Raw genomic sequence first — 25,426 nt, 5'->3', positions numbered from 1 at the left:
ACACATTTAATAACACTATGTGAGCGTGGAAGTAGTTCCAGTGGGAAACTGATGAAAACAAACCAAATTTCTTTCAACAAATGAAAATTTTATTCCTAAAAGCCTATTTTTTTAAACAGATTTAAAATTATAATCAGAAAGCACTCTCTAAATATCAAGTTACAATTTATTCAGAGGCAGAAAGAAGAAATTTTGACTGTATGTGCTTTTGGGCTGAGAACCTTGCCGCTCCATTTTGACACGGCCGTTGTCACGACCGCTCACAACAACCTCTGAAAGACTACACTGGTGCAAATCTGCAATACACCAGATTACTTTAAACTAAAAATTTTAACAACTCACACTTGCACATAAACTATGCACCCCGTAGGAGGGATGGAAAATGGTACAAAACACTAACATTAAAATCTTACGGTGGAAGGGTGGCAACTTCATATACTAAAATGACCATTTAAATAAAAACCCGTGAAATGCAGTCTTACAGAAAATATACAAGATTGACCACACATGCTCTACATTACACATATATCGCCTCTCAAGATGATAGGCAAGATAAAAACATATTTCAGGAATTGGGCCGTTACACTTCAAGCAAAAATTCGTTAACACCGGATCCGACATGCATGACAGAGGCAGCTATTAACGTACGGCAGACCGACAGAAAGACAGACAGACACCAACTGCCTAACAAATGCGGACGAGAGACAGACGAGCAAGCTGGGGACGAGAGACTGACCCAGACTCACCAACTGGCGAGCTCATAGCGCCCCTGAAACGCACGTGAACAGGCAACCTTTCCCCTTTCCCACGAGAGGGAGACACCAAAGCTGCGATTGCCACAGCAGCGCCACCGCCAGAAACGGAGGCCGACTGCTTCACGCTTCGCGCTGCGGCGCGCTCTTCAAAACAGAAATTTTTACCACGGCTCACCTATCATATATGACACCTGCGCAATATCCTCAATACACTAAAAGTGTCAGTTGTGGTCAGAACAGTATTCAGTAGTCGTGAGGGCATTATATCGGAGCTAAGTGAATTCGAATGTGGGTAAACTGCTGGTGTTCCCTTGGTGGGTGCTTCCGTAAGCAAGGTTGCCAAGGTGTTTGGTGGTGGTCCAAGAAGCACCCTATCGAAGATATACACCGCATGCAGGGAAAGCAGAAAAATATCATCTGCTAAAACATGGCCGGAAGTGTGTTACGAGTGATCGTGGCTTATGTCAAGTGGAGAGGATTGTGACGAGAAGTAGAAAGCTGACAGCTGCAAAAGTACTAGAGAACTGAATATCGCTCTCGCGAACCCTGTCAGCACTAAGACGACGGCAGCTCCATAAACTCGGAACTGCAGGCCGAGATGGAATTCCAAAACCTCTCACCAGTGTGTAAATACCCTCAGTGGAAAACACGCCGTGCTAAGCCACAAAACCGGGACTGTGGAGCAACGGAAGGGAAGAATGCCATTTGGTCGGATGAGTGTTGATTCACACTGTTTACTACTTTTGGCCGAATTTACAGCCCAGGAGTGAAAGAATGTGGTAGAGGCTCGGTGCTGATTGAGGGAGCCATATCGTGGTATTCCATGGGCCCCGTGGTTACTCTGCGAGGTCGCATTACTTTCAAGGATTTAGCTGATAAGATCCATTCCATGATAAAATGTTTATTTCCCAATGGTGGTGGTGTGTTCCAACTTGACAGGGCCCCTGTGATACAGCTCGCCTCATCCAGGACTAATTTTTTTAGCACAAGTATCAACTGTCGCATCTCGCCTGGGCACCACAACCACCAGTTCTCAATACTATTGAGCCTTTGTGGTCTACTTTGGAAAGAAGGGTGCGTGATCGCTATTCACCTCCATTGTCGTTATCTGAACTTGCCACTATTTTGCAAGAAAATGATATAAGATTCCCCTGAAAACCCTACAGGAACTGTATTTATCCAATATGAAACGACTGGAAACTGTTTTGAAGTCCAGTGGTTTAGTCATGGTAATTCATTGGGTTTGTGGAGCCTTCGTATCTTTATTAACGCCCTGTATGTTGCCCCTAGGTATTACGCAAGTTTGTCGCTATTCCCATTTCTGGCACAAATTACTTTCGTCTTTCTTTGGTATACTGTCAATATTCTGTACTCATCAGACTCTATAAACCTTTCAAAAAACCCCTTAATTCCTTCTCACATTCACTGAGAAAAGAAAGGTCATAAGCGTGCCTAATTATTGATGTCGTTTCATTTGGAATTTCAATCCAACACCTGAGTGTTTCTTTTATTTCCATCATTCCTTCTTCGATGTGTAAATTCAACAGCAGGTCCAAAATGGTTCAAATGGCTCTGAGCACTATGGGACTTAACTTCTGAGGTCATCAGTCCCCTAGAACATAGAACTACTTAAACCTAACTAATATAAGAACATCACTCACATCCATGCTCGAGGCAGGATTCCAACCTGCGACCGTAGTGGTCGCGCGTATCCAGACTGTAGCGCCTAGAACTGTTCAGCCACCCCGGCCGGCACAACAGCAGGAATGAAGTACTATTTTCCCTGTCGTATACTCTTTGTAATCAGTGCACTTCGTTCTTGGTCTCTCACTCCTATTGTTGCCACTTCGTTCTTGCACGGTTTGTACACTGAAACGCCAAAGAAACTGGCCATGCGTATTCAAATATAGAGATATTTATACAGCCAGAATATGGCGCTGCGGTCGGCAATGCCCATATAAGACAACAAGTGTCTGACGCAGTTGTTAGATCGGTTACTGCTGCTACAATGGCAGGTTATCAAGATTTAAGTGACTTTGAACGTGGTGTTACAGTCAGCGCTCGAGCAATGGGATATAGCATCTCCGAGGTAACGATGAAGTGGGCATTTTCCCGTACGACCATTTCACGAGTGTACCGCGAATATCAGTATTCCGGTAAAACATCAAATCACCGACATCGCTGTGGCTGGAAAAAACTGCTGCAAGAACGGTATCAACGACGACTGAAGAGAATCGTTCAACGTGACAGAAGGGCAACTCTTCCAGAGAACTGTAAATAAGCAACAATAATACCATACTGAATATATCAGGTATTTACAGCAGTTATTTCAAGTAAGGAGACAATAGGTCCGTTTCTGTGCTAAGCGCTGGGTATAAAATATATTCAGAAGTAGAGAACAGCACTAATTGTTGAAAACATTCTGTTAGAAGAGCAAACAGGCTTTAGAAAAGACAGATCGTGCATAGACATGGCGTTAGCCAGAAGCCAAATCTTTGAGAACACAAAGACGTATTTTTGGCTCTGAGCACTATGCGACTTAACTTCTGAGGTCATCAGTCGCCGAGAGCTTAGAACTAATTAAACCTAACTAACCTAAGGATATCACACACATCCATGCCCGAGGCAGGATTCGAACCTGCGATCGTAGCGGTCGCTCGGTTCCAGACTGCAGCGCCTAGAACCGCACGGCCACTACGGCCGGCAGAACACAAAGAGTTCAATAGAATGATACATCTAGACTATGGGAAAGCTTTCCATAAAGTAAACAGAGAAAAGCTTTTGGGAGTTACCTCTGCAAGTAGAAAGCATGTACCAAGAATCAGAAAGCGAAATTGCAGGAAATCGAAAATCCTTGACGAGGACAAATTTGAGAGGAAGACAAAGATGCAGTCTCTCTCCGATTCTTCTTAACATTTATACCGGCGACATGCTGAGGCAATGGATAAGTAAAATTAAGCTTTTATGCTTATGAATTCAACAAAAGGAACTTCTGTGTGAAACTACCCTTTACTGATGATAAAATCGTGATTACTGACAGCGGGTGCATATCCTAAAATTCGGGAAGACGACGGTTCACTCCCGCGTCTGGCCATCCTGATTTAGGTTTTCCGTGGTTTCCCTAAATCGCTCCAGGCAAATGCTGGGATGGTTCCTTTGAAAGGGCACGGCGACTTCCTTCCCCGTCCTTCCCTAATCCGACGAGACCGATGACATCGCAGTTTGGTCTCTTCCCCCCAAACAACCCAACCAAGCACATCCTAAAGTGCTGCTCATATTTTATCCACAACAGTTAAGTTACATAATCTACTAGTGTCTTCAAACAAAACAAAAGTATGACTTTCAGAGGGCGGGAGCAATCCCAGCAGAATATCAGAAAATAATCATAAATTAGGAAGAGTAAATTCGCTCCAGTTCTTAACTACTTTATGACAGAAATGAACGTACAAAGGGAAGTACTAACATTTAATTATATTAATGTTCAATATGCAGCACCCTCAGCATTAAAGTAAGAAAGGAAAATCTACTCAAGTTTTGTATAACGATGTCGGTACCAACTGTGACATATGGAAGTCACTAGTGAACTGTGACAAAAAGAAATGAAAAAGAATACACGCATCGGAGATGCGATTCCTAAGAAGAGTAGGTGGGTACACAACCCGACTGGAGGAGGAATGCTGACATCAGAGAAGAACTAGCACTGAAAATCTTCAATGAGCAGATCAATGAATACAGGAACAGCTGGAAGGACAATGTTACAAGAATGGAAGACGACAGAATACCAAAATTAATAAAGAAATATTACCCAGTGGGCAAAAGATCTTTAGGAAGACCGAGGGCGTAACAGGCAAATGCCTAAGACATGCAGAAAGAAAAAGAAGAGTTTTATTTAGAATTTAGCGGTGAGTAGGGTCGGCTCCGGGAGCTAGGTAGTTTTGAATAGAGGTCAAAGAACCTACCCCTAGAACACAATGACAAACAGTAAATTCTCCCTCTTTCGCAAGCATCGGCAATTCACGTCTCGTCACCTCCGTAATGCCCAGCCTCGAATGCAACTGTTACATCGCTTTAATGCACGTGAAGTTGATTGGGAACGTTGTTTGTCGTATAAGTCGGTTCTGGCTTTGTTAGTTGGTACTGATTTGGTCTCGCTTTACTTACAGTCGTACCGTTAACGCTCTATGGAATTTTAGGCCATCAACTTAGAATCCATTTTATGAGACTTCGTTGAAGGGTGGCAACGAATTTAAGGTCCCTACCTCCAGAGTGCAACACCCAAAGAATTCAACAAAGCAACAACCAAACACCAGTCCAGTCAGACCAGCGCCTCTAGCGGTATAGCACATAGAAAATAAAAAATTGTGAACCCAAAAGGCATTTTTCATTTTAGTGCAATACTGTCTTATATGTTGCATATGTACCGAAGTAAGATTTTCATTGTGTTCATGTTGCAGTTTTGATTGGGACTGCTCTGTAATGATGATAATTATGTGATTACTTGCCGAATACTTTCATAATTTCACAGCTACGCGCCAGTTCAAGGATAAGGCCTAAGAGACAGGGCCATAAATTCTCTCTTGACTGTCGTTTCACTTCTCGTCTGTTTTGGCAATCTGTCTGTGCACTAGCCCTTGGACAATATAGAGTAGTCAGCAGTTGTAACCTGTGCACTACGTTTCTGATGTTGCATCAAAAACTGCCTGTGCCGTGGTGGAGCCTGCTGTCGACGCCAGCTATCTGGGCCCTGGTCGTCTACCTCATGGCCTCGGACATTACTCTGTATCTGCTACTGTCTTCGCTGCCGCTCTACATCGCCGACATCTTGCACTTTGACGTGGAAAGTGTAAGTATAGAAAAACTTTTGCGTACCAATGTTACCAGCGGAAACGAATCCTTATGATAAATACAGCGACATTTGTTCGTGTAGCTTCGCTTGGTGGCTGGTTCATTTTTGCAATGAAAACATTAAATGTCTTTTGTTACATCACTAACGAGATTAGGGTCACTCGTTTGAATCTCATTGCTGAGGGAAAAGGAGAAAAGTTCTCCACTTGACAGCGACATTTCTCGACGTAGTCTCCTTATCAATCAATCTACACCGTCCAAAGATATTTCAATGAGTAGATTCAAGGAGACGTTACGTCACTACACAAGGAACCTGTAACTGAGCTCCCTCAAACAATTTTGTAACCTGTGCACTACGTTCGCAGCTCAACACGAGATAGGGTTTGCAAATCTAGAGGCAAATGTCATCAAAATAATCATTATTCTGCAATATATCCTCTTTGGGCAAGTGAGCGTCTCATTTAGCGAGGGAACAGGTGGTGTGAACTAAGTGTAACTATGACTTTAGAGTGAGTGTGTTATTCCGAATTACAGCCACTGCGGCGACAACAGCCGTTATAAAATGCATTAAATTTATTAGCAATTGCGAAATTCGACAACCATCGGCTGTAGAATGGAATGACGACAATGAAAATTTCTGCCGGACCGCACTGGAGTCCGTATATACCGCTTATCGCGAGAGGTCGCCTTAGCATTTGGCTATCCGCGAGTGACTCACGGCCATAGTCGTCAACATAGGCACTGCAAAATCGTATTTATCCGCCAACACCATGCAAGCACTTGCAGAAAATGTGTCGCCTGTACGGGAATAGACGTAATGGATGTATGAATACAGGTTGCAGACGCAGGGTTGACGGCATTTGGAAGTTTGAGTCTGTCTACGAGTCGTACAGGGATAGCTAAATGGTAAGGCGATCGCTCGTGATAAGCGGGAAACCTGGGTTCGAGTCCCGGTCTAACATAAATTTGCATTATACTCATTCCAATCTACAGATGATGGTTGTCCATACTTGCAGTTGTGAATAGTTTAACGTAAGTGTAACTATAGTCATTAACAAATAAACGAACCAGTAGGACGAAGAATCCTCACTGGCTTATCGGACACGAGAAGTTACCAGGACGCTGTGGGAGAGAAGCGGTTTGGAGAGTCCACTGCTGTGGAACACTTTGCTGCTGGACGTTATTTGAGGCACTCCATCTACTGGTGGGAGGTCGCTCAAGACTTTGAGCGTAAGCAGTGCCGATCAGTCGCGGTAGAAATCTGGCCCAGTCTCTCTCCGCCGCACCCTCTGTGTAAGCAACGACCAGCTGCCCAGTAATGGGGACTCACAATGTCAACTGAAGATCGGCGCACCTCCGTGAGATTCCCGTGCGTAGTACAAGAGCTGGGTAATGCGTCAGGGACAAACTCACCCTCCAATGTTCTCGAGGCATATTACTTAAGTATTGCGTTTGTAACATGACTAGCACTCACGAGATCGGAGGTGGTTTCATTTGGTTTGAGTATGGCAGCCCGTCGGTGGGCCTCTGTTTTGAGGTTTGACTGATGGCGAAGGAGGCCTGATGGCTAGGCCAGGTAGTGGCCGCTCAGCCCACACCGTCCAGACGTGACGTCACACGAGCAGATACGACTCGCACGAAGACTAGACAGCTTTGTAAACTTTTACATGCTTCGTAAATCATAAAACTTACGGCGGATTGACATACATCAATTTATAGAGCAGAACACCAGATTCAGTTGGCACATGGATTACGCAAATGATATGCGTAATTAGTCATAGAGTCGGGAAGGTATCTGTAACGGACTTTTCCCTAAATATTTAATAAAAATTGAAAGTACTTAAGTAGAAGAGAGGTCGACTCATCATATTAAAGCCCTCATCGAGACGCATTGAGTGAATTATCTACATGTTTTCTTTCATTTTTAAATGGAGAGTAAGAGGGTATTTAACAAAGTGATGATAAAACTGAGCTTAATTAATGAACCGAGACAGATTCACGATCAGCCTGCCCATGTGTGTTGGTGAAAGTAAACATGTTTCACATACAACATTTAGATTGTAAGTTTTATGTGTTTAATTATATATTTCAGTTATTTAAGCACTCTTTTTCGTACGTTCGCCCGTGATTTAAACGTCGTTACGAAATTTGGATTGCAGAAGTCCAAAGAGCGGGTCATTCCCTTCAAGACAGGTGTGTCATTCAAGTGTGTACTGTAATGATTAGAGGCATGGTAAGAAATGATCAATTCTTTTGAACTCTACAGTCATTCGAATTAGATTTGTGGGCGAACTACTTGATGTATTATAAAGTAAAGTTAGGTTTTCATCACGCTTCTAACGACGCACGTAACCTTAAGACTGAACTTCCGTACAAAAAGGTGTAATCTGGACTAGTGGTTACTCTAACATTAATTCATGGAATTAACGGGATCTGGGGAAACCCACTCATAAGTGGGGACTTCCGTATTGTCACTTCCATAATGGATCGGACACAGTTGAAGACGCAGGTTCTGTGTTGGTCTGGGCGTTGATTTTGCCGCAGGCCTTTATGAACAGGCTTTTATGAACTGTGGAGTTTTTTCGGTACGTTAGGCACTACACTTAGAATTACTTTCGTGGTGCTTCACTTTGGGCTCTGAAAATTTCACAGCGGTCACTTACAATTATTTTGTCTCAGGTTAGGTGGAACTGGTGATTTTCGTGTGTAGAACAGAGTCGGAATAAGAGTAATATCCTAGTGAGTTGGACTCTTAACTCAGACTCTTTAGTGTGGTTTCTAGCAGTACTTGACACATAGAATTATTACGTCGAGTGTCGTATGGGCAATCATTTATTGTGATTAGGAATGATCTCAATATCTAACGTTTTGGTCTGTGAACACATGCTTTATTACTGGTTTTATTTTAAATTTATAGTGAGTTTCTAATAACGATATCGGGACTCACGCTACTTTAGATCTATCAATTGAAGACATATTTAAAGTCTGAAACGAGTCGGTGATCATATTTTGGCACTTTATTTTACAGATCTTTCTTAATCACACAAACTTTCACACTTCACTACTACGGTTTCGGCTACTACCATGTTCAGATCTGTTTTGTTTGTAACAGATCTGAAAATGGGAGCAGCCGAGGCCGGTAATAGTGAAATGTGAAAGTTTATGTGATCAATACGGATCAGTAAAATAAAACTTTAGATCCAATTAGCAACAGTGAATAGATTAACCATCAGTCTGGTATTTCATTTCTGAAAAAGTTTAATAAACTGTTAATTCTCAACTTTAAACTCCTACTTGGCGAATATAATTTTGCATGCAGCACTTATCAGCAATATGTTACTTATTCTGATTTGTGCATCTGGGACAATTGATTATTTTTATTCATAAAGCAACAGATATGGTAACAGCATCCATCATAAGGATGAGCAAAATATATTATAATTCATAAAACTTTTGATCAATAACTTCATAAACACAACTAAAACGAAATGTAGCTCCACGCATTACGATCTGTCAATGCTAATCATTGTGGATTTCTGTCATTACTACTTGAGTCTCTATACATATCCATAGGTAGTAGTGCTAGCATTTCAGGACTCATAAATGTCTTTGCGATGCATAAGTTGGAAACAATCGAAGAAAACAAGAATTCCGTTATACAGGTAGGAACTGGTGCTTACGTATTGAGGAAAAATATAAGCAAACGAGTCATCCAAGGCATGTGGAAAACAATGTACTTGACTTTTGATGGTTAACTGTGTTGTCACAGTCTGCCAAAATGAAGACTGCAACAGAACCGGACTTCTCAACGTGACGAATGTGAGAAGGACAAATATTTCCTTTTTACCTTCATTCTCATACTTAAATTATTTAAAAAATGCGCTGAGACAGATTCGATTAAACTTCAAATGTGCCATTTAATTTCTCAGCCAACTTTCCTCCAATGAACCACCATATGTTCAGTTCGAAATGAAGTTTGATTTTGGTGAAATCAAGCTATTGCCGAATTTTTTCAGGACCAAAAATCATCTGAATGATGGCAGATTTTCTTGTAAGGAAACCGTACACCACACGGCGAATTTAAAGAGGTCGTGACGAGTCGCCTACCAGGTAGCTACTCTTTCCAGCAGGAAGTGTTTACCTAGGCCATGGAAACGCTTTCACACAACCCCGCTAGTTCCAAGGTACGCTGACAGTAGGTGGATCTGTGCAATGTCCTAGTGCCAAAGGAGAAACACAGAACGAAGTGCCACAAGTGGGGTAGTACTGTGTGGATCCTGCCTTCTAACACTGAAACGCCCGACATCTCTCCCATAAGAGTCCACCTGCCAATGTTTTGTTTATCTGGAAGTAATAAATAACGCCAAAGGAACTGACCCTGACATGATAATTAATACAATGAGCATATTTTTACTGTATCTTTAATCATAATGTGTGATGGAGGTTGCAAATTTTTCAGAATAAGTTTTGTAACGGGATGACTGCGATCAGTTTAGCCACAAAATAGAATGAAACAAATTTTATGGAAATAAAAGCTGTTATGAAATAGTTATTTGCATTTTTGCAATTGATGCACCTTATCTTTTCACCTAATGTTCAATGCAAATGTCGCGCGCAAGTGCAGTTTTCACGTTTAATACAAGTAATATTATTTCTAAAGCTAGGTTGTACAATATACCCACCGCTATAAAAACAAGATACTCAAAGTGACCTTAATAGGTGTTGTACGACTATACACAGTAGCTTGCCAGTGTGGGCTGACAAAGTTGAACTACAGATTCGAACTTGGTACATTCCATTTTTCCCATTGACATAATAACTTGGTGAACAGAAGCATTGCCTAGATTTTTCTTTTACAATCTAATTATATTGTCGCATCCTTTATCCTGTCGTCTGATTGATCCAAAACACTTACGTAGTATTGGTCAGCTACTGATCTCCCCCCTCCCCCCCCCCAATAATGTAATAAATATAAAGAATATCTTTTGCAGTCAAGATGATGAAAGTAAAATGATCCTGGCGATTTAGCTACGCCACTTTCCTCAGCGGCTACAACAACATGACGTTTCGAACTCTGCCGAGATTCCATTCAGGATTCTTCAAATGATTTTAGGGATTAGGTGGATGAACGCTATTTCTTCATTAGGTAATGGATCCCAGATCTCACCCAAAATAACAAATCGTAGCGTAAAATCAATTTATTTTTGAAAAGTATCCATACATCGTAGAAATCTTCGTTTCCGCATTTGCGGAAACGAAGTCCATCCTCGCTTAATGGTGTACATATGACGTCCGCTGTTTCATTCATCCTCATCATAAATCATTCAGTTCTATATAGGACATTTTCTCGATATTTTCGTCGTTTTCAAGAGAAATATGGACACATTACTATTAAATTTTTCGTTTCTGAAAATAAAATAATCCCGTGATCAGGCCTAGAGGACCATGCGATTTTTACCGGCCTCTGTATCATTCTGACGTCATTTAAAGATGAAGGTTTAACGTGCCACTCTCGAAGCTGATGTCAGCTTTCCAGACTGCTGCTTCTCATTCAAGTATCCCTTCAGCTGGGCTCACGAGAATAAATGCACCCCATTCCAGTCGCCTCAACTACGAAACAATCACTGGCAACACCGGGAGATCAACCTCGGACCTCCGCACGGCAGTTAGACTTTCTGATCGCTCAGTTTCTTCCTTTTTTTGTATCTGTCGAAAATAGCGTTCTTATGTAACTAAAAGAAATTTGTATGAATATTCGTTGTATATAATATGCGTCAAAGAAAGAAATTTGTCACAGCATTGTATTTCTTATTACGCATTCGAACGAAAACGTACTTTGAAAAACCGTATAAACGAACTTTTTCATTTGTCAAGTCGACACTTGGCTCACTTTACAACACAAATAAAATTTTTGGGAACAGGGCCATTCCTCTACTAAGAAAAATAATATTTTCCTAGCCCTTGTTTTTGGAGAAAGAAAGAACTGCAGGGTGTCCTTGAAGATCCGCTATCATTTCAGTAAAATGTTGACTTGGAAACTATTAGATTTAGAGCATCATGGTTTGCTGTAAAACATTTATCAGTTCTCAAAGCTATTTTCAGAATTTCAATGTGCGTCCTACTCGCCACTCGTAGAACATCAAGGCGATATTGAGTTCTGCCCAAGAAGGGGTCGCTGCTGAAGTATCATTTCTGATTGCTTCATTGACTAGTGTCGAACGGAACCAATGTCAACCATTGTTGCTGTGTACACGTAATCCTTGAAGTAGCCCCACAAAGCAAAGTGTAATGGAGTCGCATCGGGAGAGGGCGGGGGCCATGTGATAAAATCATCACGACCCATCCATCTCTCAGGAAATGTGTCATTCAGTACGTCCCGCAGTACGGGGCCGCCATCACACCCGAAGATGATAGACGGCTGCAGCTCTTCAATCAGCGGTAGCAGCAACTGCTCGAGCGTATCCATGTAAACATTTCCCGTTGCGGTTTCTCTGTGAAGAACAATGAGCCCATCACCGTATCGTGCATTACCCCGCACCTAACATTAAAATTCGGGCTATCACAGTTGTATTCAAGCTCGCTGTTTGAGTTTTAGGAGCCGCAAATTGTAATGTCCTCCTCCCACCATTTTCATATATTCCAAATCAAATCTGCAGGAAAGTTCAAACGGGAAAAAAGAGCATTGAGAGTTGTAAACGTTTCACAATAAACCAAGACTGTCCATCTGTAACAGTTTCCAAGTTATTATCTTTTGAAATGATAGCAAGGTTCTAAGGACATACTGTATTGCTCTGGTGTGCTGTCTGTTTAGCTGTCAGTAGAAATTGAACTCAGATGGAGTAAGAAAAGGGTTAGGGCAGGAAATATTTTGTAGTGTTTTTAGATCGACCATCGCGGATTCGCCTCAGATGACTGAGGGAAACCTAAATCAGGAAATCCAATTGGGGATTTGAGTTCTTTTGTGAACAACCCGTATCCATTGGGCTTACTACTGTCCCTCATTGTTCAGACAAAGGCAGCGTGACATGCCACATAGGGTCTCAAATTTGTGAATACGGTATACACCCGTAGTATAATGAAAAATTTTGACCTACTTCCTTCAATATGCTTTTCATCAGTTACTTCTGTCTAGTTGACAGATCTAAAATTTATTTTCGCCTTTAAGAATCACTGAATATGAGCAAATGCTAAATATGAATATACTAGTATTAGAAAAACTGTTTCCCAAACAGCTGTCTACTATTTCACGTAATGGATAGTGACTGGTTTCTGAACATACGGTTCGATTATCATGCGATTTCCACAGTCTTTAATGTAAAAGAATATACACTCCTGGAAATTGAAATAAGAACACCGTGAATTCATTGTCCCAGGAAGGGGAAACTTTATTGACACATTCCTGGGGTCAGATACATCACATGATCACACTGACAGAACCACAGGCACATAGACACAGGCAACAGAGCATGCACAATGTCGGCACTAGTACAGTGTATATCCACCTTTCGCAGCAATGCAGGCTCCTATTCTCCCATGGAGACGATCGTAGAGATGCGGGATGTAGTCCTGTGGAACGGCTTGCCATGCCATTTCCACCTGGCGCCTCAGTTGGACCAGCGTTCGTGCTGGACGTGCAGACCGCGTGAGACGACGCTTCATCCAGTCCCAAACATGCTCAATGGGGGACAGATCCAGAGATCTTGCTGGCCAGGGTAGTTGACTTACACCTTCTAGAGCACGTTGGGTGGCACGGGATACATGCGGACGTGCATTGTCCTGTTGGAACAGCAAGTTCCCTTGCCGGTCTAGGAATGGTAGAACGATGGGTTCGATGACGGTTTGGATGTACCGTGCACTATTCAGTGTCCCCTCGACGATCACCAGTGGTGTACGGCCAGTGTAGGAGATCGCTCCCCACACCATGATGCCGGGTGTTGGCCCTGTGTGCCTCGGTCGTATGCAGTCCTGATTGTGGCGCTCACCTGCACGGCGCCAAACACGCATACGACCATAATTGGCACCAAGGCAGAAGCGACTCTCGTCGCTGAAGACGACACGTCTCCATTCGTCCCTCCATTCACGCCTGTCGCGACACCACTGGAGGCGGGCTGCACGATGTTGGGGCGTGAGCGGAAGACGGCCTAACGGTGTGCGGGACCGTAGCCCAGCTTCATGGAGACGGTTGCGAATGGTCCTCGCCGATACCCCAGGAGCAACAGTGTCTCTAATTTGCTGGGAAGTGGCGGTGCGGTCCCCTACGGCACTTCGTAGGATCCTACGGTCTTGGCGTGCATCCGTGCGTCGCTGCGGTCCGGTCCCAGGTCGACGGGCACGTGCACCTTCCACCGACCACTGGCGACAACATCGATGTACTGTGGAGACCTCACGCCCCACGTGTTGAGCAATTCGGCGGTACGTCCACCCGGCCTCCCGCATGCCCACTATACGCCCTCGCTCAAAGTCCGTCAACTGCACATACGGTTCACGTCCACGCTGTCGCGGCATGCTACCAGTGTTAAAGACTGCGATGGAGCTCCGTATGCCACGGCAAACTGGCTGACACTGACGGCGGCGGTGCACAAATGCTGCGCAGCTAGCGCCATTCGACGGCCAACACCGCGGTTCCCGGTGTGTCCGCTGTGCCGTGCGTGTGATCATTGCTTGTACAGCCCTCTCGCAGCGTCCGGAGCAAGTATGGTGGGTCTGACACACCGGTGTCAATGTGTTCTTTTTTCCATTTCCAGGAGTGTATTACAGTCTTTTTCATAAGAGTGTAACTTTTTATAGATACATTAAAACTGACTGTTTGCATTTGATAATGGAGTTATATTTTCTGACGCGTTTTTACTATAGACGACGAGTTAATAAAGATAACAGTTTGGAAAATAAATATGCTATACATTCAAGTTTATACAGCTGCGGACCCACAACACTTCATCGCGAAGATCAAGAAACTAAAGCAAATGTTGACTAATTTACTAACTCCTTATGTAAAACAGTGTCTTAGATGTCACAGAAAACGGAAATATTTTGTATCCAGAAAGAAACTATTCACAACCGTGACAATGTACGATTGTTAAAGAAGTTTAATTTAAGTGTTTTTATGTCAAACAATTTTTGTAATTTTTATTTATTTACGACGATTTAGACCTCTGGTAGCTCGTCTTTACACACAGAAGGAAAGGCCTCGGACACGGTCAACCGATTCGGCTCATATTTGGCAGGTCGCTTGCGTACAGCCTAAAGTGAAAGACTGCAATATATTTTGGCCCTATAACCCCGTTTATGAGAAAAGTACCCCTAAAGTTCATGACACGCTTTCGAATCCGAATCGACAGATAATTGAAAACTGAGATTTTTTTCATCAACGTAGATAACGGTCCGCAAAAGCGTATTTTCCTAGAAATCGAAGAAAGGAATTTTTTCGACTGCCGCTCATGAACCGACAAGGTATGCGTTGTTAAACGAAAGTGCAGCTGGAGTAGCGATCAAAACATCTGGCAGGGAACTAGAGAATCTGTGTTCGCAATTGTAGTCCGCAGTTTTTTCATTTGTATTCTTTGATAGGACTAGGATGATTAACTAGATAAGTTGGTCAGTAGGGTATAACGACGTGGCCTAGTAAGGAACTTACAATCCTTGGTGTAAGAAAACGAAGGATTTCTGCGAAGGCGAGCATTAGACGCACTTTTTCTCGTAAGGAAAAACTAACCCTTGTCGCAGTTGGTAGTATACATAAAATAACGCATTCGTACAGGGCGCAGTATTGTATCATAGCGTCTGGAAAACTGTTGCCTAAAATTTCCACTTGCTTATAAGACTGGTGATTAATTTGGTTCTCGTATAGCAGAGGTCAATTGTTTAACCAACTCGTTAAAAAAATGAGCAACAAAAAGACTGTTGGAGAGTTAGTTCTCGGCCAACTCGGCCTTTTCCAGAAGCAGATAACACACACACACGCACACACTCACACAAACGCAACTCACACACATGTGACCACAATCTCTGGCAGTTAGAGTTAGCCTGTCAGTCTGGCTCTAGCTGCGAGAGACTGTGGTCATGTGCGTGAGTTGCATTTGCGTGTGTGCGTGTGTGTATGGTGTCTACTTTTGACAGAGACCATGTTGACCTTTCTGCATCTTCGCTATATAGTGAGTAGCAACTATCCTTTTCATGATATTGTTACATTCCATCCTAGATTTTCCATCGTTAAAAAATGTGTACGTTACCAGCTCAAAATCTGAGAAATTGACAAACACAATTTAGAAAACATATCCTGACGCCATTTTAATACCATACGCTGCTTATAAAAGTTTTTGTCCGATATTGAATTCTTGGCGCGGACAAACTAACACCGCCATGTGTGATAGCATGCTTATAGATGACGAGAGTCAACCGACGCACGGTAGAAGTAATACCGCCAAACTGCGCCCTTATGTGCCAGCTATGTGATGTTTATTTTTATCGCAGAGTTAAAAACTTTTTCCCCAGGATTCAAAATTGCAGTCTGTTTCTGGAAATCCAGTGGGAATTCCGCAACAGAGTGGATGCAATAACAATCCACAGCATAATTTATGATCAACTTACAGCAACTATTTTTCGGGCATTATTATAGTATCAAATTGTTTGCTTCAAAAATTAATTTCCGAAAAAGAGATATTTTAAAATTAAATCACGTTTATTTTCCTCCTAATCTTCGAAAGGAATGATGTACATGTGTGAAGATTGCGTTCCTTAGATGTTCTTGGTGCCGAAAGTATATTTTCATCGAATGCGTACAAGGCAAGTAGGCCTACCATCCATCTAGTTGTTCGAAGGAAACTGAGGACATGTAACAGAGTGAGAGACAAAGTAATTGTAAAGCGACCAGGACTAAATTTTTAATTCTTTTCTAATCCAAGTCATTTGACAGATTTATTTGCCTACCTTGTTATTACTCCTCATTATTTTACTTACCTCATTAACCATCTGTACCTATCAATTTCGAAATGGAAAAAATACAAATAGAAAAACTGTAGAATAAAACTGGCAACCGAACACAGGTTTCTGTTCAGCAGCCAGATAACTTGGTCGTTACGCCAGCGGCTCTTACGTTTAACACTTCCTAGCTTATAGGTACGTAAGCGGCAGCCGAAAGAGTTTCTTTCCTCGACTTCTGTGAAACTAGGCGTTTGCGGACGCATTATATGTTGATGAAAAGTGCTCAGTTTTCAATTATGTATCAGTCGCATCAATTCTAAGTCGATTGCACCTCAGAGCTAGCGGTTGTTGAGCCAAAATATCTTGGAGTCCTTCGTTTTAGTTAATGCAGAAGCAACCTGCCTAATATGAGCCAAATCTGTTGGCAGTATCTAAGGCCTTCCCCTTGTTAGTTTTAATAAATGTTGTTGAGTATATGCAGTACAAATAAACAAATGTGACAACAATTGTTACTAATCCATCTAGTTGTTTATACTCTGAAAAGTATTGCAAAAATGATCGTAGTACCTGTATTTTACACAGAATGGTATCCTGTCTTCTGTTCCTCAAATCATCGGCGCAGTTGGCAATTTGCTGTTTGGAAGGTTGGTTGACTTCATTTACCGGAAGGGATACGTGTCAAAAATTAGTGGCTTCCGTATCATAAACGGAATAGGTAAGTATAAGCATTGTATCTATTTTTTGTGTTTAGACCCTCTTTGCGAGAGTTTTTACCTAGTGTGCTAGTTAATGAGTAAAAGCAGAAAATGACACGTTATATTAAGAAAGGCGATAATAATAATTATTTTTACACATTATTTCACTTTCCAGAATGCTCTCAGGGTCTGTTTAACAATTTCTAGATTTCCAGTTGGGTTTTCGGTAACCTATTGGGGAGCACACTGTCTATTGATTTGTTTATTTAATATGACTGCAAGTATAGCTTGAAAGAGTATGCGGAATCAAGTTATTGACCAACTCATTAGGAATGCACATAGTCCACTGTGAATGATCTCCAACTCTCTGCTTGAGCAAGGTGTAATTGCCAAATGGAACATTGTTGTGATCTCTCCACTTTCCATTTATCTCCTTTCATGTCATACCCTTCTCTTGCCCCTTGGCAATGTTTTCAAGAGAAGTCATAGTGACATTACTAAATGCCACGTTCTCCAAATACACGATACTGAAATTTTTTTTTGAGATCCTATAAAGGACCTCAAAAACACTTCAGAAACCACGTTATATCGAGCATGAATGCAGACAGCGTGTAACTGAACTCTTGAGGACACAGTAACCATCTGACAGAGCGACCATGAGTCAGTTTCACACTCATTTACAGTTCCAACACTCTGTGCTCAGTACAAACCTTGGTTGTTCCACCAAATAAGTAGCAGCTATGGCCAATACAATCGCTAAAGTCTCAACTCCAGTTAATCAATAGTTCACACTTCATGTGCACCAGGCTTGAAAAAGCGATTGTATGCTACTACACAACTCCATCTACCTCAAATTCCTGGAATAGTTCAGAATCAAAAACCATCTTAGAGATGTCCTTGCTTAGGTAAAAAATCCTTAATCAACTCTGGATGAGAAAGGAGAAACCATCTTAGAGATGTCCTTGCTTAGGTAAAAATCCTTACTCTGGATGAGAAAGGAGAGGAGCCTCCAAAAGAACCTGTTTTATACTGTCAGTGCTTGGGCATCCCACTCAAAAGTAGTTTTCTTACCCATCAATGTACACAAATCTGGCATAGCCAGAACTGTAATATTCAGTCCTATTATAAAAACAGATCGATCCCAAAAATCGATGAAGTAGTTTTCTTACCCATCAATGTACACAAATCTGGCATAGCCAGAACTGTAATATTCAGTCCTATTATAAAAACAGATCGATCCCAAAAATCGATGAAGTAGTTTTCTTACCCATCAATGTACACAAATCTGGCATAGCCAGAACTGTAATATTCAGACCTATTATAAAAACAGATCGATCCCAAAAATCGATGAAGCTGCTTCTTTGTCATAATGGGAAAGTCCCTAATTACAGGTGAAATCTTTCATGCAGTCACAAAGTTTCATAATAATTTAATTGTCTCTTTCTGAATTATAACTTCTCCAAATTTACTGTTACACCAAACTGGTTGTAGACACTCAACAACATATCCAGAACTTTTTATTATTTTCCCCCCAATTCTCTTCTACCATTCACTCTTCATCAACTTATATGGTCAATTTCTTTCTGAGATATGATGAAAAAGTGCTATTAAAACCTCCAGTAAATGCAGCTGAAATGAGATTCAACCCAATGGGTAACTTGCAAAACTAATAGTAACAGCCATATTATAAGAATGCTGTGAACATTCAACATGGAGGATGCAGTTAAATTTGCCAGTAGCTAGTTCGTAGGTCAATTGAAGATATGACCTTAATATCCTGAAATTTATCCAGTAACTCATCTCGCATCAATGGTCATGTTTCTGGCACAACAATTGTATTAATGTGCTTGGAATCCAACATCAACCCAAAACTATTTCCCTTCTTCGGCACAACTAACAATGGATTATTATATGAAATGACATAAGATTCAGTCACCCATCGCTGCAACATTTTCCCAATTTCTGCTCCAACTCTGTCTTTGTAGATTACTGGTGTACGAAACTGTCTGACAAAGAATATCTTTTGTTCCTTAAATTTGAACTGGTATAAAAATCCATTAATAGCACCAGGGTGTTCAGAAAACACTGAAGAATGATGATGCAGTACCTCTAACATATTTCATTTTACTTCCTTATCTGATTCCTAAATATAGTCATCCCAGTTCATACTGTCTTATACAGTACTAACACATCTTTGGCAATCTACTAATAGTACTGCATTACCTATACTCTCATTTACAACAGACCTCAATTCAAAAGACAACGTAGCCCCTGTAAGAAATTTAAGACAGTCATTTGAGCTCTTCTCGCTAATCACACACTCAAAAACACTTAACTTCAGTGTAGATGCATTACACTTCAACACTTTACTATGACCCAAGTCCATCATATCTTGGCATGTAGACAAAAAATAAACTGTCAATATAACTTAAATAGCCAATCTAGGCGCAACCACAAAATCTGCGTGATCCTTCTTAATGTGACACAAAAATCCATCACTCTTCACTTCAACATTCGTTCCACAGATTGCCCCCTTCAACTTGGTCCTCCATAAACGAAGAGTATGCCATGAACCTACACCATTACATCTCTGAAACGCCACATCACTCATCATGGATTCCTGGCTATCTATACAAAAAATACAACATATGACAATTGCATAAATATGTATTTGGATCATTGGACCCACTGTAGAATTTGCACACTCTCTTAATGGAAAACCTCCCTCACATCTTAAAATTTCAATACATTCCATTGTTCATAACTAGTGTTCACCATATTCACAGCACCCAATCAGTTGCTGAATGCATTTGTCAGTCATGTGGGGGTGGGCTCACAGCACACACATATTCCATGGCTCAGATGATCACACCTACACCATGTGTAGACTTAAATATCTATCATTCCATGACCATTTCTGTAATTACTTTAAAGTCTAGCATTCCAATTACTACTGCTTCTCCTATAATCACCTTTCACATTGCAATATGATCTGTTGTCCTGATGCCTCCACTTGTCATTGCCATCCCTGTCCCAATGTGAATCATATCACTGATGACGGTAATTTCTATTTTGTTGCGTCCTAGGATCAGAATAAACGATTATTGTTCCCATCATGGCATTCTCATCCCCACTGTTATTCTTCAGCTCCTGTAACAAACTATGAAAACCCTCCAAGTCATATTTCACGTAACCAGCAAGAATATTTGGATGTAAATGTGTAGGAAGTTTCATAAGACAAATAAGCTGGGCCGCAAGAATTATATAGGAATCGATTTTTTTTAACAATGTGTATTCAAAAGTTTTTACCAGACAACTAAATCCAGAACTGCTAAAATTTTGCATAATAGAATAGTATATTTGACCCTATCCTGGGCTGCCTCAGACCAATATCCAGACAAGAGTAAGTACCTAAACTCTTCATATGATTCATAATTTATAATCATTGTACACATATGTACATCAGTTCACCTTTCAAGTAACCGCACACAAATTCAATCTTGTGACCAAAATGCCAAATAGGTTGGAGTGAAAAATCGAATTGATCCAGTCAAGGATGAGTGGTGTTGGTTGAATTTCTAACAAAACTGAAACACCAGTTCTCCTACCTGTATCTTAGTTAGTTTTCACTTTTCCCATGACTTTTCTTACAGGTTTGCTGTTGTATATGGTCTTTGCTAACCATTGCTTTTCTATTAATGAGACATCACTGTTGGAAGGGAATGTGACATTAGGCTCTTTAATTCCTTCCATAATTTGAGTAGTTGTACATCCTGTACTTTTGAGCCCAAGATTAATATACTTTCAATGTCTTCCCTAATTTCTATGCTTATCAGGGCAAAAGTCTGACAAAATTTCCCTATCTCTCTCTTGTATAGCATTCTGCATAGTAAGTGGCCATGTACTTTAATTCGACTTTCTGAATCAGCATACTATCTTCCGATTTCTTCGATATAAATTCTCACCCATTATCAGATAATATAGCTTTAGCTTTGCCTCTTTTTACAGAATAATACTTTATCACTTTATCACACAGAGCTTTACCTTTGCCTTTCCTCATGAAGTATAATTTAATTAATTTAGAAAACAGTTCAAGGGCTACTAGGATACAATGCAAACCTCTTGGTGTTCTTGATAATCGGCCAAACAAATCTAATGCTACCAGTTCTAATACTTCATTGGGTACATGAATCACATGAGAGCTCTACTTTTTAATTGGTTACTTCAGATTTTTGACGCAGGTCACAGGTATTTAATCGTTCATGTACTCTTCTAGACATTTTATTAAAACCACATAGTACTCTCACTTGTTTTGGCAAAGAAAAGAAAAATAAATACTTTGCGTTTTGTAGCAAATGGAATTTTTAAAACCCAGACTGAATATTATGACAGTCTTTCCAGTGTGTTGGCAATGTTCAGCACAGGCATGAATCTTTTTACGTTGAAGTGTAATGTTCTCAGGTTGAGGAATTTCTAATAATTGAAATTGGACTTGCAACTACACAGCCAGGCTACTTTCAATATCAATTTCCTACTGATATCGAAGTGATGAATGAAGTAACTATGAAGGGACCGTGTACAGTGTACATTTTAGTAGCCGCACTTGCAGCCAATACAGGTGTACTGCAACTGTGTTTGCGCTGGATGCTGTGTCCTGTGACTAGCAGAAGAGCTGAGCCGACTGCTACGCCCTCTTGCACACAGGTCTGCTGGGTCCCGCGGTGGCGCTGGTGGTGGTGGCGCTGGTGGCCTGCGACGTGGCGGCCATCGTGGCGATGCTGGGGTTCGGCGGTTTCTGCATGGCCGCGCACTGCTCCGCCTTCTATATGAACATGCAGGCCATAGCGCCCAACTTCGCCGGCACTCTCGTCGGCTTCGTCAACACCTTCGCCAACATATCGGGCATCATTGTCCCTTATGTCGTCGGAGCTGTCACCAATGAAAATGTACATCATATCATCATCACTTGTGGCAAGTAGAAGCAGCTTGACACCTAGTCCACAGTGTAGAAGTGATTAAAAAAATACCACTTTGAATCTCAGAGCAGCTTAAGAGATGTAGAAGTCGAATCGAGCATTATTTGCCAAATTGCCATAATTCGAAAATGTAACAGTGTGGTGCTATGACATACGGCCGGGATAGTGGGGTGCCACTCCATATCCGCATCCAGTGACGCCTGTGGGCTGAGGATGATACGGCGGCCAGTTGGTACCGTTGGGCCTTCATGGCCTTTTCGGAAGAAGTTCAGTAGTTTAGTGGTGCTATGGCTGTGACACAGCAGCCCCCAACGAGGAACGCACGAAAATGTTATACTGTAGAATTCAGTTACTGTAAGCATATGCTTCTGTGGCCATTGTCACTAGAGATGGGTCGTTCGCGAACTAACGGGTCCAAAGGAACAGTTCACCAAGATGAACGGAAGGGACGAGGAACGAATTCTAAGGAACGGTCTTTCATAGTTCACTTCGGTCGCTGATTTCTACTTATAGTTCCCAGGAACGGGAAACGGCGTCTCGTTCTCGCAACGGCACGTCGGCCGGTCTCGTTCCAGCCTCGGCTCCGTTCCAGACTGTCTCGGTCTCGGTCGCGGCTTTCTGCTTATAGTCCCCGGGAACGGGAAACGGTAGGTCTCGTTCCCGCAACGGCACGTCGGCCGGTCTCGTTCCAGCCTCGGCTCCGTTCCAGACTGTCTCGGTCTCGGTCGCGGCTTTCTGCTTATAGTCCCCGGGAACGGGAAACGGTAGGTCTCGTTCCCGCAACGGCACGTCGGCCGGTCTCGTTCCAGCCTCGGCTCCGTTCCAGACTGTCTCGGTCTCGGTCGCGGCTTTCTGCTTATAGTCCCCGGGAACGGGAAACGGTAGGTCTCGTTCCCGCAACGGCACGTCGGCCGGTCTCGTTCCAGCCTCGGCTCCGTTCCAGACTGTCTCGGTCTCGGTCGCGGCTTTCTGCTTATAGTCCCCGGGAACGGGAAACGGTAGGTCTCGTTCCCGCAACGGCACGTCGGCCGGTCTCGTTCCAGCCTCGGCTCCGTTCCAGACTGTCTCGGTCTCGGTCGCGGCTTTCTGCTTATAGTCCCCGGGAACGGGAAACGGTAGGTCTCGTTCCCGCAACGGCACGTCGGCCGGTCTCGTTCCAGCCTCGGCTCCGTTCCAGACTGTCTCGGTCTCGGTCGCGGCTTTCTGCTTATAGTCCCCGGGAACGGGAAACGGTAGGTCTCGTTCCCGCAACGGCACGTCGGCCGGTCTCGTTCCAGCCTCGGCTCCGTTCCAGACTGTCTCGGTCTCGGTCGCGGTTTTCTGCTTATAGTCCCCGGGAACGGGAAACGGTAGGTCTCGTTCCCGCAACGGCACGTCGGCCGGTCTCGTTCCAGCCTCGGCTCCGTTCCAGACTGTCTCGGTCTCGGTCGCGGCTTTCTGCTTATAGTCCCCGGGAACGGGAAACGGTAGGTCTCGTTCCCGCAACGGCACGTCGGCCGGTCTCGTTCCAGCCTCGGTCCCGTTCCCGTCTGTCTCGGTCTCGCTCGGCCGGACTCGGCCTTCTTCGCGTGGCCACTCGTCGCAGTTCCACAGCCTTCTGCTCATAGTTCAGTATCGAGTTGTTGTTCGTTTCGTTGGCTGCGCACGTCCTTTCTAGATCAGTTTCAAACCTTTTTTGAACTCTGAACTTCTGGTTCTTTCGTATTCTATTCAGCGTCCATGACCGGTAATTAAAATATATTTCACAATTACATGAATTACATAAAAATTACGTGGTATGTAATAGATACATTTTTTCGGGTAACAAAACAGCATATCAGCTTACTTCACTATTTCGATAAATAGCAGAAGAAATACTTGTAAAAAGGCAAGATTTTTTTTGTTATTACACACGCAAAGGAAGTCAGCACGGCACAGAACAGTGGCCATTTTTCGTCTTTTTTTGATCCAAGGTAAAAGGGCATGTTCATTGTTATGTATGGCAGACCGACTTACAACCGAATGAAGCCCGCGCTCCATAATCGAGTGTCTGGTGTCACATTCTGTAAAGAGAATATGATTACTTCTACAATATTATTTCAGTGGTACAGGGTGGCGCACGAAAAATCGGCCCCGAGTACTAGACTCTAATTGTCACCCACCAGTCATCATCTATCGCTTGTAGGTTGTTGTTTACATTAGCTTTTTTGTTATTTCTTCTCTGCCTAATTATTACATGTTTATCTATTGTGATTGTAGCGGTCAACAAATCGTGCGTAACTGGCGAGCAGTCTGTACTCGGGGCCGGTTTTTCGTGCGCCACCTTATATTATTTCACTGCGATCAGCCACATAACGCTACAGCTGGCTTAACGAGAGGTTTTGCAGAATCACGAAAATTACAAGTGTGTGAGAATTCTGTTATGAATAAAAATTCTGTACTCCAGGGGGGAGGCAAGTGCCCCCTCTTGGCGCCTTCCATCTCAGTCACCTGTGCTACTAATTTTTCATAAGAACCATATAACAAGTACAAATGAACGGTGAACGAGTAAAAATGAACGGTTCCCAAAAAAGAGCGATCACCAGTGAACTAGTTCCCAAGGATGAAAGAGTTGGTCCATCTCTAACTGTCACAGTAAATAAAATTCTTCTGAATTTATGACCATGTGTGTACGACGGCTGACGTTTCGGGCACTATGGCAAGTCGCCTTCCTCAGGGCGTTTCCTCTCTCTCTTTTTTATTTTTTGCTAACTGCTGAGTGAGAACAGTTTGGTTGTTGTATACTGGCGGAATATGCAACTGAAAGGCTACATGCTGCTGGAATTTACGAAATCGGATGCGAGTGTGGACTAGTTTATGCAGGCGAGACGGGGTGACCCATTAGCACATGTGTATCTGAACATGAAAGATTTATCCAACTATAACAGCACATCAAGTCAGCAGTGAAGAATACTAGGATGAGAGCGGCAAACAGATAGAATTTCGAGAAGCCTGTGCACTGGCGAAACAGCCTCTTATGTTCAGGAGGAAGATTAGAGAGGCGATAGAAATAGCCAAGCGATCAGTCGGCATGAATAGAGAGCACACGTACCGCCGACTTCCAGCGTCTTGGCTGTCGGCAGTAACAGCACTATGGAAGGGCAGCTCACAAGATGCAACACACACAGGCACGAGTGAGACCACAGCGGCCATAAGTGTGAAGAGTACTGGCATACTCCAACCGGCACTATGCAGCAAGTAAACACCACTACGTCAC

The 25,426-nt window shown here is 42.6% G+C and overlaps 1 protein-coding gene across 1 annotated transcript in view; it reads left to right on the top strand.

Moving 5' to 3' along the window:
* Positions 1 to 25,426, top strand: part of LOC124606072 (sialin-like) — an 81,858-nt gene that overhangs the window by 38,932 nt on the left and 17,500 nt on the right. The window contains exons 6-7 of the mRNA XM_047138036.1: positions 17,103 to 17,235; positions 21,920 to 22,161. Of these exons, the coding sequence (XP_046993992.1) occupies positions 17,103 to 17,235; positions 21,920 to 22,161 (375 nt within the window). The remainder of the gene's footprint in view (positions 1 to 17,102; positions 17,236 to 21,919; positions 22,162 to 25,426) is intronic.

This window comes from Schistocerca americana, chromosome 3 (genome assembly GCF_021461395.2).
Source record: "Schistocerca americana isolate TAMUIC-IGC-003095 chromosome 3, iqSchAmer2.1, whole genome shotgun sequence".
Lineage (NCBI taxonomy): Eukaryota > Metazoa > Arthropoda > Insecta > Orthoptera > Acrididae > Schistocerca > Schistocerca americana.
This window is presented reverse-complemented; position numbering and strand designations above follow the sequence as displayed.